The sequence below is a fragment of the Mytilus californianus genome, unplaced genomic scaffold (assembly GCF_021869535.1).
Source record: "Mytilus californianus isolate M0D057914Y unplaced genomic scaffold, xbMytCali1.0.p SCAF_8, whole genome shotgun sequence".
Taxonomy (NCBI): domain Eukaryota; kingdom Metazoa; phylum Mollusca; class Bivalvia; order Mytilida; family Mytilidae; genus Mytilus; species Mytilus californianus.
The window spans coordinates 22,202,659-22,222,225 of record NW_026262734.1 but is presented as its reverse complement, the minus strand read 5'-3'; the positions used below and the strand labels follow the sequence as shown (position 1 = coordinate 22,222,225).

The 19,567-nt window shown below is 33.7% G+C and overlaps 1 protein-coding gene across 2 annotated transcripts in view; it reads right to left on the bottom strand.

The window, feature by feature from the left end:
- Nucleotides 1–6,852: 6,852 nt before the first annotated feature.
- Nucleotides 6,853–19,567, bottom strand: part of LOC127712988 (uncharacterized) — a 32,663-nt gene continuing 19,948 nt past the window's right edge. For both annotated transcript variants that reach the window (XM_052219570.1, XM_052219569.1), the window contains exons 6-10: nt 19,283–19,390; nt 18,243–18,332; nt 13,929–14,040; nt 9,787–9,830; nt 6,853–8,949 (exon numbers count right to left, since the gene is read on the bottom strand). In XM_052219570.1, the coding sequence (XP_052075530.1) occupies nt 8,441–8,949; nt 9,787–9,830; nt 13,929–14,040; nt 18,243–18,332; nt 19,283–19,390 (863 nt within the window). In that variant the 3' untranslated portion in view covers nt 6,853–8,440. The remainder of the gene's footprint in view (nt 8,950–9,786; nt 9,831–13,928; nt 14,041–18,242; nt 18,333–19,282; nt 19,391–19,567) is intronic.

The window sequence follows — 19,567 nt, the reverse complement described above, 5'->3', positions numbered from 1 at the left end:
AAATACATACAAATGTTTTCTTTTAGAGAACCACTGAATGCAATGAAACCAAACATGTCATGAATGTTCCTTATGAGGTACTGACCAAGTGTTGTTACTATGAAGCCTATCCATAATCTAAGATGGCCGCCAGAGGAGGACTTAGTTTAACATAGGACCCTAAGAGAAATACATACAAATGTTTTCTTTTAGAGAAATTGAATGGAATGAAACCAAACATGGCATGCATGTTCCTTTTGAGGTGCTGACCAAGTGTTGTTACTTTGAAGCTGATCCTTCATCCACGATGGCCGCCAGATGGGGACAATGTTTAACAAAGGACCCTATGGACAATACATACAAATGTCTTCTTTTAGAGAACCACATACTGAATGGATTGAAACCAAACATGGCATGAATGTTCCTTATGAGGTACTAAGTTTTGTTACTTTGAAGCTGATCCTTCATCCATGATGGCCGCCAATGGGGGGACTTCCTTTAACATAAGACCCTATGGGAAATACATACAAATGCTTTTTCTAGAGGTGCACTGAATGGAATGAAACCAAAACATGGCATAAATGTTTCTTATGAGGTGCTGATGAAGTGTTGCTAGTTTGTTGCCGATTTACTGTTCAAGATGGCCACCAGGATTTTTTATCAAATTACAGGACCAATATTAAACCAAATTTGGCCTCACTCATTATTAGGGTATCTGTTATGATTTTAATCTATTTTTACATGATTTCCAAAACCAAAGTAGAATCAGGTGAGCGACACAGGCTCTTGAGAGCCTCTAGTTTATGCATAACCAGACTTAGTATTGTTGACTGTGCTTTTGATAATACACAATAGAAAAAAAGGATATGTGATATCCATCCATGACACAAAATCAGTACATGCACAGCAAAAAACACAAAAAGCAAAGGAACTGTCCTGTTATTGCTGTTCTTCATCTCAAAGTCACAGTGAGGCCTTCAACACAAAGCAAAAAAACTCTTACTACACTGCAAGTTTAAGACCGCCCTAAGAACCGGTTTGAGTGGAATATTTTTGCAAACTGACGATCACACCACAACTGTGAATTGATTTAAATGATTAATTGATTGGAGTTAAACGCCACTTTCAGCACTGTTGGCTATTTCCTGGTGGCCAGTTTTTTCTTGGTGTTAGAAGCCTGAGTGCCCAAAAAGAACCACAACCTTTGGCAGGAAAACTGACAATCCTAGTCAAAGATTGAAATCCTAGTCAAAGATTGAAATGAAACGCACCTGCCACTTGCATTACTCATACTCACTACCTCAGTTTTGACAGGCTAGTGATACAGTAGTCGGACTACCTAGACCACTCAGCCACAATGGCCCATAAAAAAATGTGAAGGGACTGAAATATTTTGGTTATTTGCTATTGACTTCAGATACAGACACATTGTATTAGTTCTTGAGAATATAAATGATGTAACCACTTATTGAAATGTGGGTTATTGAGTGACAGAACATCATTAATATACCGGTATGTGAAAGTGAAACTAAATAACTTAGCTTTTTCTTTTTGTCTTTGAGAAGATTCTGTATGAATTCTGCTTACTTCTGAGTACAAAAACAATTAGTACCCATTGGAATACAAAATGTCTGCTGAAATATCAACTTACCAAGCTTAACAATGTTTTAGATAAAAAAAAAGTCTAGCATTGGGATGATATCATCTTCAGTGTATTTCTCTTTGGAATAGGTGTGGTTCTTCACACAGTAAGAATTTTCATTTTGTCTTCGAGAAGATTGTATGAATTCTGCTTCATATGAGTAAAACAAATCAGTCAATGCACAATTAGTACCCATTGGAATACAAACTGCCTGCTGAAATCCAAGTTCTTCAATGAGACTTTCCAAAAAATGATTTTTGCATGTAAAAACACTATTGTTTAAGGCTTTATCTACTGAAACAACAACATATTTGTCATCAAGAGAGGATAAAGCATCCACAAACTCGGGTTTCCTGAAAGGATCAGAAACCTGTGACCTCATTCGTCATCGTAGATTTTGAATGCGCTTCTAAATCAATCACTGAACAGTTTTGATCCATTCAAACAAAGTGTCAAGTTTTGGTTTATCTGGATGGCGTTTTACTCATTTTCTGGCATAGTCCTTAAATGCATCCACTTGTCAAATCTTCATCATCCACCTCATCAATGACGATCACTCATTCAAATTCACATCTAAATTTTAGAGTGTTGAGTGTGTATTGCTCAACATATGGCCAATACAACAGAAATGTAAGATAAAAGTATAATAATACACTAAAGCAGCTAACACACATTCTTACCTAATTTTAACTCATCCATGATATAAAACGTGTAATGGGCCCATCTAGTCAATATACACATATCAAAAGGAATTTAAACGATTTTGTAAAATTTCAGCTATATTGAGAGCCTCATACAGTTTTGGCTGTTCTGTTGAGACCCAGTTTAAATTTTATATTCTTAAACGTTTTTTATGCATTTGACTTTACTGGCATTTGGTCTCCTGATGAGATTGACCAAGGAGCATGTGTTGTGAACACTAAAATCTGTATTATTCATTTACATTTCTAGTATGAAAGGTCACCTCAACAAAACCGCTAGAGGGTTAAACCTTCAAAGGAAGGATAATGCTAAAATGAAAAAAATAATTCATTTTCAGGGAGAAACCCTGTTGTCAAAACCTTCAACAGGGCAAACCGACTCAGAAAGACAATATACTTACAAGTGCAATCCTACATCATGTAAAAAGAATACCTTGTGCCACAATCTAGGTAAACCACCAATATTCCAATGCAGATGGTCAGGAATTTTAAAATCCTGATTTCAATGAATGTAAATTTACCATGTTTACGAAGTTTTCACCGGGTATTAATTAGTTCTACTTCGAATACCTATAAAGCACGTTTATTACTACTGGTTAGCCTCACTGGAAACTAAACACTATTTAGTTGAATAATCAGGTACAATTAAATTAAGCAGCTTACCAAATACCACCACTAATTTACTGGATGATGTTACCAAATAAGTACTTTTTAACTGACTATTTTTACTAGATACTCATCGGCTTGGTAATAGGCTACATTTCTATATATTGGCACATACAAACACAATACGTACGTTTTGCTTTAGACCAAGAGGCAGGGAAAACCTGTAACAGGTAGGTTCTACGGTGAAAAATTACAACCGCAATCACTCACAGAATACTCCATATATACCAAACCATACCAGCATAGTACCAATTCTTACCACAATGATTTAATAGAGATATTTTGACAGTACGATACAAATAGAAATTTTAGGACGTGATACATCATACTTTTAACAAATGAAACCCCACTTTGATACTAAGAAAAGGTTATCTGAAAAGTATTGATTTAGAATAAAATATATTTATCTGATCTCTGAGAAAATATCAATTATATTGGATATCTTCAATTCCAAAACTTGTTTTGTCTTTGAAAATTCATATAAAAGTTTTCTTCAAAGGCGCCTGTCTTACCTCCATGTCAAATATTTTGTACCCAGTCTAGCCCCTCTCATTCTACAATAGCAGATACACTTTTTCACTTTTTATACACAAATATTCCTCATTGTTAACCATGTGGATTGATTGATTGCTTGTTGGTGTTTAATACCACTTTCATCACTATTGGCTATATCATGGCGGTCAGTTTTTATTAATAGAGTAAGACAGAGTGCCCGGAGAGAACCGTCAACCTTAGGCAGGAAAACTGACAATACTAGTCAATTAGAATTGGAGTCGAACGCACCTGGCATGTGCGGGGTTCAATCTAATAACCACAGTGTTGACAGGCCAGTGATACAGTACTTGAACTACTGAGCCCACTCGGCCACCAAAAGCCATTAAACAATATGCAAGAGTTAGCCTAACTTCGTAAAAGTAATGACAGACATCTACAATTATCTTGGTTAAGTGGGCAAAAATCGTTCCGTTTATAACAAAAAAATCAGTGTAACTGAACTCATCATGATCCTTTATTATTTTATTGACAACCTTTTTCTCACGTGAAGGGAACGTGTTTTGAACAGAATACATAATTTTCGGTGCGAACCAATTGTGCATCTTTTTTCACCGTTATTATTTTGAAAACGTATGAAAAATACTTCGCTCAAAGAAAGATACCGTTACCAAGGAGACAAAAAGAATGAAAAGAAGCCGCTCATTATACTGTATTGATAATAGCCACTCCTTGCAAAATTCAAAGTTTTGTGACTATGTTCATAGCATCTAACCTATTACTTGAAATAAGGGAAAGCATTACCACAGATACATTAATCTTCACGGTCACCTTACAATTTCCAGTGAGTGATAAATAGAATGTAAGACAAACAAGAGGACTTTAATTTTTACATTGTGATCTTTTCAATTGTCTGTAGCAAGATTCCAGCATTACCTGCATATGGAGTATATATATATATATATATATATATATATATATGTCATTATCTACGAGTATCCAGGGCTTACTAACGTCATTTAGCACTTACCATTTCTTAAATAGATGATTGATGCTTACAAGGAACCTATTCAGAATGATAAAATTGAAGTCATCTTATTCAAATTTTAAAGACGCCATCATGATTTAGTTGATCGTTATGGAATATTTATTTCAGATATGACCAGAGATATTTAACATTTGTCGTAGCCACAATCCTGTCGCTTATCACAATGTGTCTTATGACTGATGTTTTCCTTGTCATGAGCAAAACAAAATTTACCAATAGTAGCAAAGGAACTGCTCCCCCACCCAGATTCATCCATCTTTTTCGAGATTTATTGTTACTTTTTGTACTCTAAGTTGTATACTACTTATGGCAGCTTTTTTCACAGTATGATAGTTATATTTCACTGGACCCGATTACATAAATATTCAACTTAGCCGAACTTTGACGTTTTGAGGATTTTCTTGGCAACTTAAATATCTTTCATTTATAGTTTAAAGGTTATATTTACCTGTCATTTACTAGTTTTGAATAAGACTCTAGATGTTTCGGTAAGGAAATACAAATGTAATAGACGAAAGACGACCAGAACAAAACACGTAAAGCATATTATGTCTACTTTGCATGAGGAAGCTTATAGAATCGAGGTGACTGTTAAGTGGTTACTTTAACTTTAAAGTTCATGCGATTCCCTTAGTTGTTCCAAATCTAGATTTGGTTATTCTTGGTGGATTTATCCGATTTAAACATAGGTACACTACTGTTGCCTCTAATGTATTGATTCAGATGCAGTAAGGCGAATATAAGATAAATTTGAATTCCACGTATCTGAGGACAGACCAGTGGCATAGCTTGCATGTATGCTCAGATGCTCAAGCATCTACATCATTTTGACAAAAAAATAAAAAATAAAAAAAGTATATAATTGCATATAATCGCATATGTTCGCAGCAGATAAACGCGTAGGTCTCCGAATGTTACAGGGGTAAGGATATGAGAACAACGCCAAATCATTTCCGAAGCATGTGTTCTTCATTTAGTTTATATAAACAAGATGGAAAAGCAGAAAAGTGTTCTCGACTTTTTTCGTAAAAAGTCTACATCATCGGCTACTGCAAGCGCAGAGGATGATGATACGCAGACCCGCGGACAAGTTTCGTCTGAAACTGAGCCAAGCGGAGCAATGGATTCAACATCTGACGAAGTAACAACGTTACCACCAAATAAACCCCATATTCTGATATCGCTTCCAGTGACATGAAAGACAAATTGATCAAAACTCAATTTGTGACAGAGTGCGATCATTCCTGGGCTTATAAATACCCGTTTCCATCTAGGTACAAATATTAATTTTATTATCACATGTTTTGGCAATATCACCACTAAAAAGGCTAAGTAATCATAATTCAAAAACCCTATGGGGAGGCTCGAATTCCGGGAAAAGGGGGTCACTGGTTCTTATATTCCAAATTTCCATAAACAGAAGTGCCACTCTAATGGGTCCGTTTTTGAGCTGTCAAATAAAAAAAGGGGGGGGGGACTTTTACATTATATATTTATTAATTGAATGATGGTAGTTTCAAGAAAACAATAAAATTCTATTGGAAATATATGAATTGTTGGTTAAATTGAAATTCAAAGCTACACAGCCTCAGGTATGCCAAATATATATAAGTGACCCCCATGCTTACTTAGGGGTCTGGGCTTAGGGGGAATGTGAGTATCATGTATTGGGCTTTGCTTTCAATTTCCAGTCTTCTTTTTGTTTGTATCTAAAAATATGGAATTTATATTGGCACAATCTATGATTTAAAGTTTTGATTAAATTGTAGGGTTATCTATGGTCTGGAGAGAAAAATGAATGCGTTTTGGTTTAAAGAGAATCCATGGCTAAGACATTCGATGTTTACTGATGCACTCTATTTCGGAAGTTGTACTGTCTTCGCAGATAATGGTGTCAAAGACAAACTGTTCATTTATCTGGTTACTGATGGGTTTATCTTTTAGATATGTTACTCGTCAGGAAAAAGAGGGACTGTAGTTACAAAATTTGCATCTGTTAAGGGAAGAAAGCTGAACGTTTTGTTGTAAATAATCTGAATTGTTAATTTTGTAAATAAATTATCATTGGAACCATATTCAATATTTTCAAGGCACTTATTTATGGAATTGAAACAAAAATCTAACTAGTGTCGGATTCTGGGGGTAGTACACATGCATTCAGGGAAAAAATATAATTTTCTGCATAAAATGGTCCAAAAGAATTTTTGGCATCCACATCCATTAAGCCCTGGCTATGCCACTGCAGACATTAGTATACTTAGGTATTAAAGGGCTGATAAACTTTCCGTCTGTGACTGTACTCTATGAAAGAAATAACAAAGCAGTATGAATGTAAATATTTATTGTACACATGGAATAAGATGATTTTAAAGTGTTAAAAATCTACCTAAAAGTAAGAAATGTAGCAAATTAAACACATTTTTGTCTTTTAATACTAATGAATAAAACGAAATGTTGGATAAAAGTCACTAGGAAAACAATCCCAAATAAAATTTACGACTTAAAATTTAACCTAAATAAAAACCAATAGACCCCTCACTGATGTCAAAATAACAGTAGTAACCATGTATATCATTCAGATATACTTATATATCTGAATACAATATCACTCAAATATAATCAATATTGCACATTGTCATGTTTATTCTAGCTTACTAAATGCCATATCTACTTCCCTATTCTATTTAATCTCATTCTGATTGTTGAAATAAATGCACATTGAAATAATTTCCCCTTTCAGTTCGAATTAGGTTTTTCAATTATTTTGGCCGCAAGCATCACTAGAGATACCTTAATTGTCGAAATGCGAAAGTTGTGCAGTAAATGTCATAACTATCACAAGTTCTCTGTTGGTGGACCAGTCCAGTAGCTCAGTATTTCTGTACTGGCATGAAAATACTGATTTTATTGGATTTTGCTGCTATGAAATTAAGGAACTGATATTCAATTAAAGTATTTTCTCTCTAGTGCATATCTCTGATTTTTTATCTGTGTTATACTATACTTTTATTTGTCTTTTTCGGTTATATATGCTCTTGAAATGTATGTAATTTTTGAAATTACAATTATTTTAACTTTGATTTATATCTTTCTATTTGGATATAAAACACCGATGAAGTAACTTACTTTTTTAATTATTTTTTTTAAATATTCGAATGCACAACTATCAAATATTATTTGAGAAAAGCTGTAACTTATTATTGTATTGATTTTGTTGGTGACAGTATATACAGTCATATTCTGACACTATTTTATCATGATATAGGGTGACGTAACATATATATAGTTGATGAACCATTCCGACCAGCTACATACCTAAATCTGAAAAACTATTGCAAAACACCAGAATGTAAACTGTTCAGATACAAATGGAACGTGCTTGATACATGGTCAACAGTATAATTATCTACAAGCAGGGCTATATAAGGTAATATTAGTGTATATCATGTCAAATTGACATGTTTGTACACACATTTCATACATTAAAGATACTGTTATTCTAATTTTTTAGTGCACATGACAAGTGTATCAAGGAATAAATCAAATGACATACGCTCATGGCCTAACAATTAAGAAGTTAAATACACAAAAAGTTTGATACACATATACACAAAGTCAAAAATGTTGAGACAAAACTACCTAAAATGACCTGTACAAAACATCAAAATAGTTCAAACAAACTTTTCCTAGGAAAGTAGCAATTGTATCTCTAGTTTAACTTGAGAACATACCAATTCAATATATTAAATAAATAAGTACCAGTATGACGGAAACTTAGTAACTACAGATCAACAATGATGCAATTACTATATAGACTGATCTTTGTCAGCTTAGAATTCAAAGCAACGTCATATTGACATATAACTGCAATTTTAACAATAAATATTGCACTAAATAATGTGTTTGTCTAAATTAAATGCTCGACCTTGATTTTGACTCCCGTTTCAAAAGTTTTTCTCGTTCAGGGTTATCATGAGATTCAGTTTGTTTATCATTTTTTTCCAGCACAAAATAAACCGGCACATCACTGGACCGTTCATCTTTCTGACTAGAATCATTCATGAGTTTATCCAAATCTCCATGCTCCTCGGCACTTGAGTTATCGTCCCTTTGTATCGCTTTTGCTAAGGAATATGTTACATCATATGTTCCTTTATCACGCAAGTCTCTGTCTCTGAACAGATTACTTTCACTTCGTGCGAATCGTAATGCAGTGTAAGGGTTGAGATACCCACACTCATCTGTTTCGATGTTTTTATCTGTTTCTGGCAGTTTATAGTATTCATGATTGACAGGTATGTCTGGAAGGTTTGGTGTATAACAGTTCCCATTTCGTACACCTATTTCTTCTTCTTTTATTTCAGAATATACAGGTTCTGGATCGACATACTCTGTTGTTTCATCGGAGCTGGAAAATTTAACTGAAATTTAAATTAAAAAAACATCACAATCCATGATCTTTGCGGATATAGATCAATAAGCCAAAAACCTAACAACATAATAAACTAAAGACAGGTCTCCAAAACAGCCAGTGGCTAAACAGTATGACAAGTCTAAGCAATCCATGTCTTAAAATATGTTAGTAAGATTAACAAAGACTATCAAACTTACTTAGAAAGATCACTACAAAAGTTAAATTCATAATGTCAACAGTCATATTTCTAGCGAAATGTTTGGAAAAATGAATTGTAATTATTCTACAAACAAGTACACAATTGGCATTGCCAACAGATAATTCCTTATCCGAACATTTATTGAGAGAAAACATGAATGTCGGGACAGTATTATAAGGGTGCAAAATATAATACTTGGATAGACATAGAAAACATTTACTTTTATTGCAAATTTTCGAGCTTCAATACATATGTTATAATCCATAATGGTATAATCAATCAATCACTCAAAATCCCCATAACATGGATAATACAACGGTTATACAACTATTGGTGAATGGATATAACTACTGGCTACATGTGTTTTGAATGCTTGAAACCAAATCAAGGGTGCTACAAATTGACCAGTACGACTAATATTTATGTTTAGATACGATAGGTTGCCCCTGATCAATCAGAACTACTAATTGTCACCATCTATTACGTCCTTACAAAGTTAAAAAGCACTGAAATAATTTACATAGTTAAGATGAACATCTATTATTATTGATCCACTCAAATTCGTATTCTCTATTTACAATATTTGTTCAGTTTTACAAATCAAGCCGATAATATAATTGTGTAAAAGTTGTCATATATCTATACCTAGTGCTGATTCTTTTATTTTCTGTTTCTGTTTTCTGTGATTTCTGAAAAGGAGCAAATGATGTTAATATAAGTAGTCAATATATGATTAAACAATTGAACTTTTTTTAATTGCATTGATTACGTACTCTGAAAAATAGAGTCGATCGATATCTAAGGAATATTCAAAGTCATAAGTCGAAAATAAACAGACGATGCCATGGCAAATAAAATGCTTCGCTGGGGCGCAGCTTGATACGACCGCAGAGGTCGAACCCTGAACAGTTGGGGCAAGTATGGACACAACATTCAAGCTTGATACAGCTCTGAATTTGGATTGTTATTAAATATTTGACACAGCATAGGTTTCTGACACAGAAAGAATGTGGTCTAAGAACTTGAATTTTTTTAATTTACCTATTATGGTCCAATGTCCAAAATCAAAATACATGGTTAGATTCAGCATATCAAAGAACCCCATATATTCAATTTTTGTTAAAATCAAACAAATTTTAATTTTGGACCCCAACTTGGACAAACTTGAAAACTGGGCCCATAATCAAAAATCTAAACACATGTTTAGATTCAGCATATCAAAGAACCCCAAGAATTCAATTTTTGCTAAAATCAAACTAAGTTTAATTTTGGACCCTTTGGACCTTAATGTAGACCAATTTAAAAAACGGGACTTAAAATTAAAAATCTAAATACACGGTTAGATTTGGAATATCAAAGAACCCCAATAATTCAATTTTTGATGAAATCAAACAAAGTTTAATTTTGGACCCTTTTGACCTCAATATGAACCAATTTGATAGCGGGCCCACAAATAAAAAATCTAAATTCATGGTTAGATTCAGCATATCAAAGAACCCCATATATTCAATTTTTGTTGAAATCAAAAAAAGTTTAATTTTGGACCCCAACTTGGACAAACTTGAAAACTGGGCCCATAATCAAAAATCTAAACACATGTTTAGATTCAGCATATCAAAGAACCCCAAGAATTCAATTTTTGCTAAAATCAAACTAAGTTTAATTTTGGACCCTTTGGACCTTAATGTAGACCAATTTAAAAAACGGGACCTAAAATTAAAAATCTAAATACACGGTTAGATTTGGAATATCAAAGAACCCCAATAATTCAATTTTTGATGAAATCAAACAAAGTTTAATTTTGGACCCTTTTGACCTCAATATGAACCAATTTGATAGGGGGGCCCACAAATAAAAAAATCTAAATACATGGTTAGATTCAGCATATCAAAGAACCTAATATATTCAATTTTTGTGGAAATCAAACAAAGTTTAATTTTGGACCCCAATTTGGACCAACTTGAAAACTGGGCCCATAATCAAAAATCTAAATACATGTTTAGATTCAGCATATCAAAGAACCCCATATATTCAATTTTTGTTGAAATCAAACAAAGTTTAAATACTGGACCCTATCTTGGACCAACTTGAAAACTGGGCCCATAATCAAAAATCTAAACACATGTTTAGATTCGGCATATCAAAGAACCCCAAGAATTCAATTTTTGTTAAAATCAAACTAAGCTTAATTTTGGACCCTTTGGACCTTAATGTAGACCAAATTAAAAAACAGGACCCAAAATTAAAAATCTAAATACACGGTTAGATTTGGAATATCAAAGAACCCCAATAATTCAATTTTAGATGAAATCAAACAAAGTTTAATTTTGGACCCTTTTGACATCAATATGAACCAATTTGATAACGGGGTCCACAAATAAAAAATCTAAATACATGGTTAGATTCAGCATATCAAAGAACCCCATATATTCAATTTTTGTTGAAATCAAACAAAGTTTAATTTTGGACCCCAATTTGGACCAACTTGAAAACTGGGCCAAAAATCAAAAATCTAAATACATGTTTAGATTCAGCATATCAAAGAACCTCATATATTCAATTTTTGCTAAAATCAAACAAAGTTTAATTTTGGACCCTTTGGACCTTAATGTAGACCAATTTGAAAACTGGACCCAAAATTAAAAATCTAAATACACTGTTAGATTCGGCATAACAAATAAATAAATGTGATCAAAGATTTTACAAATCTAATGCGCCATACTGTGCAATTAAAGATTACTTCTTGAAATTTTTCAATATTTGAAATTTGAAAAAAAAAAATATTTGAAGAATAATTCTTTTTAATTTCTGAAATCTGAAATGAGAAAAAATTGACCCCCCACAATTTCTTTTTATCCCCCCCCCCCCCCCCCCACCTTTTTTCCCCCAAAAAATTCTTTCCCTCAAGATATAGTCATAATCTCAATTCAAATTTCCAATGGAGTTGGCAACCATAATTACCCATTTAAATTTACCATAGTGCTAACTTAATCTATTTTATAATAGAATTAAAAATATAGTGTCAAATCTTTCATATGGATTTTTTTGTAAAAAAAAAAGATGCAACATTTGCAGATATTTTTACTGGTCTTCCTTTATAAAAATGCATTTCTTTAAACATAATTTAAAAGCAGTGTAAGGGAAGTAACTAAAACGTTGTATTTGGATTACCTCCCTTACACTGTTTTAAATTATCTTTATTGTTCATTAACCATTACTTTATACATAATTTAAAAGCAGTGTAAGGGAGATAATTTCAATGATGTATTTGATTTATCTCCCTTACACTGCTTTAAATTATGTTTTGTACTAAAGTATTTGTCCATTAACCAGGACAACATTGTTTTTCCCCCTTTTTTGCCCCTAATTCCTAAACGGTTTGAGCCATAACCCCCCAATGCAAATCCTTACCATCCCTTTGTGGTATGGAAACTTGTAGTATAATTTCAGAGAGATCCATACACCGTTGCACAGTTATTGTCTGGAAACTAGAAAATGCTTATTTTTGGCCCCTTTTTGGCCCCTAATTCCTTAACTGTTGGTACCATAACCCCCAAAATCAATCCCAACCTTCCTTTTGTGGTATTTAACCTTATGGTCAAATTTCAAAAAGATCCATTCACTTAAACTAAAGTTAGAGTGCGAAAACCAATGTGTATTCGGACGACGACGCCGGACGACGACGACGACGACGACGCCGGACGACGACGACGACGACGACGACGCCGGACGACGACGACGACGACGACGACGCCAACGTCATACCAATATACGACCACAAAATTTTTTTGCGGTCGTATAAAAACCACAAAACGACCAAAAGAGAAACATCATTCAAATCAGTGAAGGCAAATACATTAGTATATAATAACATTGTGTACCCTAGAAAGTCGAAAACAAATAAATTCTAAATGAAACTGAAAAATCTGTCTATGGTAGACTTTTACTCAGGGACTTGCAACTTAAGGTTGGTAATGTATGTTTACAATACTGCTCACAGTAGGGTTGCTGCTCACAAGGAAGCTATTAAACCAAGTGTTCCAAATGGTGAAATTGAAATCATCCCCTCGTAAATTTTAAGGACACCATCACGAGTTGGTTGACGTTATGGAATATCCGTTTCTCAGATGATAGCGGATATGTTCCTTATGCCGTAACTACAATCTCGTTCCCCTTTTCACGAATGTGACCTACCGCATTGGACTTATTACAGGGTTTGTACTAACATGAGCAACACGACGAGTGCCACATGTGGAGCAGGATCTGCTTACCCTTCCGGAGCACCTATGATCATCCCCAGTTTTTGGTTGGGTTCCCGTTGCTTAGTCTTTAGTTTTCAATGTTATGTTTTGTGAACTATTGTTTTTCTTTTTCTTTTTTAACATGGCGTTTTCAGTTTATTTTCAATTTATGAGTATGAATGTCCCTCTGGTATCTTTCGCCTCTCTTTTATCATTGACGAAACTCTTTATCTTCTGCTTTGACCTAGGTACAAAATGTTCAGTCTATAAGCATGATATGACATATAGCTTCTTTATTAAACGAATATCAACAGATTTGACTTCAAACAAACAAATCTGAACTCGGTCTGCCGAAATGAAAAGAATGGATAGAATAAATTTACACTTTTTCAGACAACTTAAATATGACAAAATATTATTTGTTACATTAGGATATACTAATTGTTTTGAATTCTTTTAATCTGTAGTAGTAATTATTGTTTCATATAATGTATGTATGTGTGTATTTAAATCTATTACTATAGTTATCCGAAAATATTTACTCACCTTTCTCTTAAGACAATACAGGTAATTAATAGAATTGTAAGTATGGCTAAAGACAGAACAACGGCAATTAATATTGTATGACCCTTTCCTAAGCCTTCTTTAACCTTACTTCCTGAAAAGAATAACACACTTGAATTAGTTTCAAAACAGGTTATTTTAAACATAGTAAGCATTTATTCTTTCATATGTATACAATGCATTTTTTTTAATCGTAAAGGGTTCCGTAGAATCAAGCGTTTAGCATGCAATTAATATTACACATGTATTATGCGAAAGTTTGACAAAATTATTGATGTCTGAAAGGGACATTAGCATAATTAGCTACGAAGCAACATCAACAAAAATAAGACAGATGTAGAAAACATATATAAATGTACAAGACATGAGCGACACCTTCAAGAGAGAAGATTTACAAAGTATGGGCAAAAATATACCATATAAAGAAATCCGCTCCAAGAATAACCTAACCTGGATAAGCCACAAAAATAATAAATAAAGGCTACACCAACAAGTTAAGCGAACTAAAAAAGGAACAAACTATAAACAATTCCAAAAAGAAGTAAAAAGGTAAGTCAGAAAAGTAGAATACTCGTACATCAATGATACCATCATCAAAGGCCTTGAATCAAACAACACTAAGCTATTTTGGAAGTACACCAAATCCAGAAAAGCTGATAACATCGATTCATCACCTTTAAAAACCATTAATAACCAAAGGGAAATTGATCAGTTGACAACAAATAGAATACGGAAATATTAATCCAACAATTTAGATAAGTATTCACAATTGACCTTTTAACATCAAAACCCAAAACAACGAAATACATAAACGAATCTATACTTCAACAACAAATACCATCAAAAGGTTGTGAAAACAACTTAAAGATGTAAATCCATCTAAAGCATCTGGACCAGAGGGTATACCAAACAAAACTCTGAAAGAATGTGCAACAGAAATATCACCAGGCCTAACTGCTATCTTCCAAACATCAATATACGCTAGAATATTATCTGAAGACTGAAGACTCATTTCGTGTGTATTCAAGAAGTGAGAGAACGCGCTGCCGACAGTTACAGACCAGTCTCATTGACATTGGTACCTTGCACACTACTAGAACATGTAATGTGCAAGCACATCTCAAAACATCTTAAAATGCATAGAGTATTAGCATAGCTCATTCATGGATTCAGATCTGGCTATTCGTGCGAAACACAATTGCTAGTCACCCGACATGACTTCATGAACACATTCGACGCCAGCCTTCAAACTGACATAGCAATCCTTAATGGAACTGTATATTGTCCGTTATTCTTATGTCAAATAAATGACCTCCGGGACACTGTAATATCTTAAGTATGACTGTTCGCTGATGACGGTTTACTGTTTAGACCATCAAAACAGAAAAAGACCACAAACTATTGCATTAAGATCTAGCGAACCTAGAAGAATGCAAAACAATGTTACATCTTACGCATTAAAAACAATAGCCAGATATTTTATACACTCAAATCATCCAACAAGTCCAAAACAACCCATGACTAAGAGTTCAAATAACAGAAGATCTGAAGTGAACCACACACATAACAAATGTTGCAAAAAAGGCAAACTCAAGGTTTTCTAGGAAGGAGCATAAGGTGCTGCCCACTGGAGTGTAAGAAAACTGCTTGCATTTTACCAGGGGTGCGAGACAAGTCGGCCAGGAGACAACTCGGACCGTCTACAAAAAAGACAACTCGGACCGTTTATGAAGACAACTCGGACCGTCTATAATGACAACCCAGACTAAGTATAAAATTAGAGTTTTGACGAAATAAATGATTTAATGAAAAGACTGTGTCTGATGGGAAGTTTCTAATAAAGTTTTGATGCCGATTTTGAGTATATAAATAACGAAAAAGACAATTCGGACCGTCTAAGAAGGCCGTCTAGACATCTAAAAATACAATTGAGTGATGTTCTCTAGATTTTTTTTATTTCTGTTGTTTGAAAGCTGTGTTAGTAAATAATGTTTGTAATGTTTTGGTAGATTCTCTTTTTTTTGTTTTGTTTTGTTTAATATATCCTCAAGTATTGTAGAATTAGTCCAAGCATACTCCAATTTCCAAAAGACTATAACTATAATATATACATACATATCTTTATTTTATCAATTAGCAAGTGCATTATTTACATAAAAACAGATAATTTAAGCACTAAGTAAAACCTAAGAGGTACAATAAATCAAAACAAGTATGTCATTCACATAAGATAAATACTTATACTTCGTTATAGTTGGCATTATTTAGGGTCCCAGTTGACGTTAAAATAATTAATAAAGAATTCAAAAAATAAATAAAACAAATTCAACCTAGACTTTGTTTTGCCTCAGTTAAGTTTTATAATAAATTGATAAACACAAGTAAAAATTTGTATTCACATTTAACCAATTTTTTTTTATCTTGTTTTGCAAATTAAATTAATAAATTGAAAAAGACATGTAGAAATTTGTATTCACATTATACAGTATTTTTATCATGTTTTACAACTTCAGCAGCATGCCGAAATGATATTGTCATGTAAAATATAACATTTAATAATTTATAATCATTTATATAGTTCAAATCCTCCTTTTAATACGTTGTCTGAATTGTCATTATGGACGGTCGTGGTTGACTTATTGACGGTCCAAATTGTCTTCATAGACGGTCCGAGTTGTCTTATTAGTCGGTCCGATTGGACTCGGTCCGACTTGTCTCCGGGCCGAGTTGTCCCGCATTCTTTACTAGTGCGTTCAATAGTAGAAAATGCAGCAACAGATTACAACGTCAAGCAGCAAGGTTCAGAAAAGAATGACAACATTTAAAAGTGAAACAAGGCAGTCAGTGTGAAAAACTCCTACGTTGACTAATCTTCCCACACAAAATCATTTTCGCAAAGAGTATTATATAAAAACGATTATACATATATATATCGGTGCAAGTCGTGCGGTAACAGACGATGTCTAACTTGCCAACAAATACTGAATACTCAAACATTTACTTGCCACTTCACTGGGTCCGTAAACACTATATATTGCAATGTAACTTGCAATACCCAGATTGTTGTATACCTTCTTCAGTGTCGATGTGGCATGCAGTATGTTGGCGAGACAGAACAGCATTTCAAAATACGCATGAACGACCTCCCCGTAAGTAGTCATTTGAGACCACCTGGGGAAGCCCAATCTGATCTCAAAAACCTTATCATCACTATCATAGACCACAACGAGGGTTGTTCAAGGGTCGACAGACTTGCTCGGGAAAGTTTTTGGATAAGAAAGTTAAGGACAGTTACCCCAGAGGGCATTAATGAAAAAACATGAGTCCCTACTATCACTTGTTTCCTGTAACTTAGGCTTCAGTACAGGACTCCCACAGTTTTAAGGAATTTATACCTCCTCCCAAACATCAATATTTAAAAAATTAAACAGCGTATTGATACGTGATAATTTGTATAACGATCAAGATCATTATTTCAGTTTGACTACCACATGTCAAGATAAGAATCATTTGACATCTTACTGATGAAGGATATTAGTTATCCGAAATATTTAATATTTGTTTATGATCTTACTTTGTTTTGGGGATTTAGTACCCTTTGAGACTTGCTTATCATATATTTAAATCATATATCAATAACATGAAATCAAAACGACCTAGAAAAATCGTATTTAGACGAGTGCACGTGTGTATTTGTATTTAAATTAATGTTTACACCATAAACAGTATGATTTCCAATGAGACAACTTCATATGACTATCAGAATTCTCGGAGTTTCAAAAATTTAAATAAAGTTTCCCTTCCCCTAAGATCAGATCTCGAAAATAGTATTTCTAAAAAAATGTAATTCTCTCTATGATATCGTCATTCTATTTACCAAATTATTTCGTCATTTTACTCAAATATACTTTTTAATTGGGAATGTTATTAGACTGTATAACTTATAGATTTTATGAGATACTGATTGGTAATCTGCAAAGTACCTTCGTAAATTCAATTTGATACATGACTCTCTCAACTTATTTTAACAGTGTGTTATGTTGTGTTCTTACAATACTGTTTCATGTTTAGGGAGGGGTGAACGTTCCCAAATATGTTAAACCCCGCCACTGTATGTGTGTGCCTTACCAAAGTCAGGACCCTGTACTTCAGAAGCTGTCATTGGCTAATGGTTTGTTCATTATTGCAGACCGTTTGGTGACCTAAAGATGTATACGTCCTCTTCCGAAGGCCTCAGACGAATCTCATTGGCAATCGGACCGCTTATTTCTATTTTTGTATTAATAGTTTACGTACCATGTCCTGCTGGTACTAAAGCGCAGCCGGGTTCATTCGAACAGTTTCCAAACTGTTCACATATGTCACAAGGATGGACTGTAGTTATATCTGAATTAAATAAAAAAAACGGAAAGACTTAAAATCCAATTTTTGCTATCTAACAGTCACACATTCATAAAACAATCTTAAGAAATCTTACCATTTTATACAATGAATAATTATTGTACTTTCGAATAACTGGTTACATTATCAAAATACAAACCTTCTTATCAAATGTTTAAAGTGGACAATAGTGATGTAAATCTGATCAAGATACAAATTTGGACATGGACAATTATAGGTGATGTAAAGTGATCTACATACATGTATTCAGTTTAGTTCCATTGTTTGGTAAACTGTTTGATATTTTACAGGCATAAACTTCCCATTGGTATCAATGGCCTACTATTTTTTTGTTATTGGAAACACAAATATAAAATAACAAGAATGTGCTATAGAACACGGATGCCCCACTCGCCCTATCATTTTCTATGTTCAGTGGACCGTGAAATTGGAGTCAAAACTCTAATTTGGCATTAAAATTAGAAAGATCATATCATAGGGAACATGTGTACTAAGTTTCAAGTTGATTGGACTTCAACTTCATCAAAAACTACCTTGACCAAAAACTTTAACCTGTAGTGGGACAGACGGACGAACGGACGGACGGACGGACGGACACACAGACCGAAAAACATAATGCCCCTAGGTGGTGCATAAAAATAAAAAGTGGTGTGTAAAATAATCCTTGGTGTCCAGGTTGGTTCAATTCCTATGTAACATGGTATGGATTTTATACATGTGTTGAGAACACATTAGGACTCAGGTCCCAGTTGTCCAGTCCTTTCATACCTTATGCCGAAGTAAGAACTGAATATTCATATTTTCCTAGCAACTGCAAAAATCGTTTGAAACATGCATTTGTTTTATACTGAACATATCTTGTTTATTCATAATTTTAGTTAAGATAGAGTCAGTTTTCCTCTCTCCTGTTGAGACAAAACTGTTTAATTACGTACTGTATTGAATTCCATTGTCAGCTCCAGTTGGAGTCACACCTATAACTGTTGAAGGTGCAGAACTTTTCCCTGTTGACTGTGGTCTTTGTGCACGTGTTGTACTATAGTCTGCAGAGGTAATTTTATTTTAATATATTTATACATATTTGGGTGTTAAGGATGTACTTAGGTGCAATTAAAAAAATCCTTTTCGAAATATTTAATCTTTTTTAAATGGCGGGAAAAGGCTGACGCGGACTTTTAAATTATATTTGCTTTGATAATATTTGGGTCTCAATCGAAGGA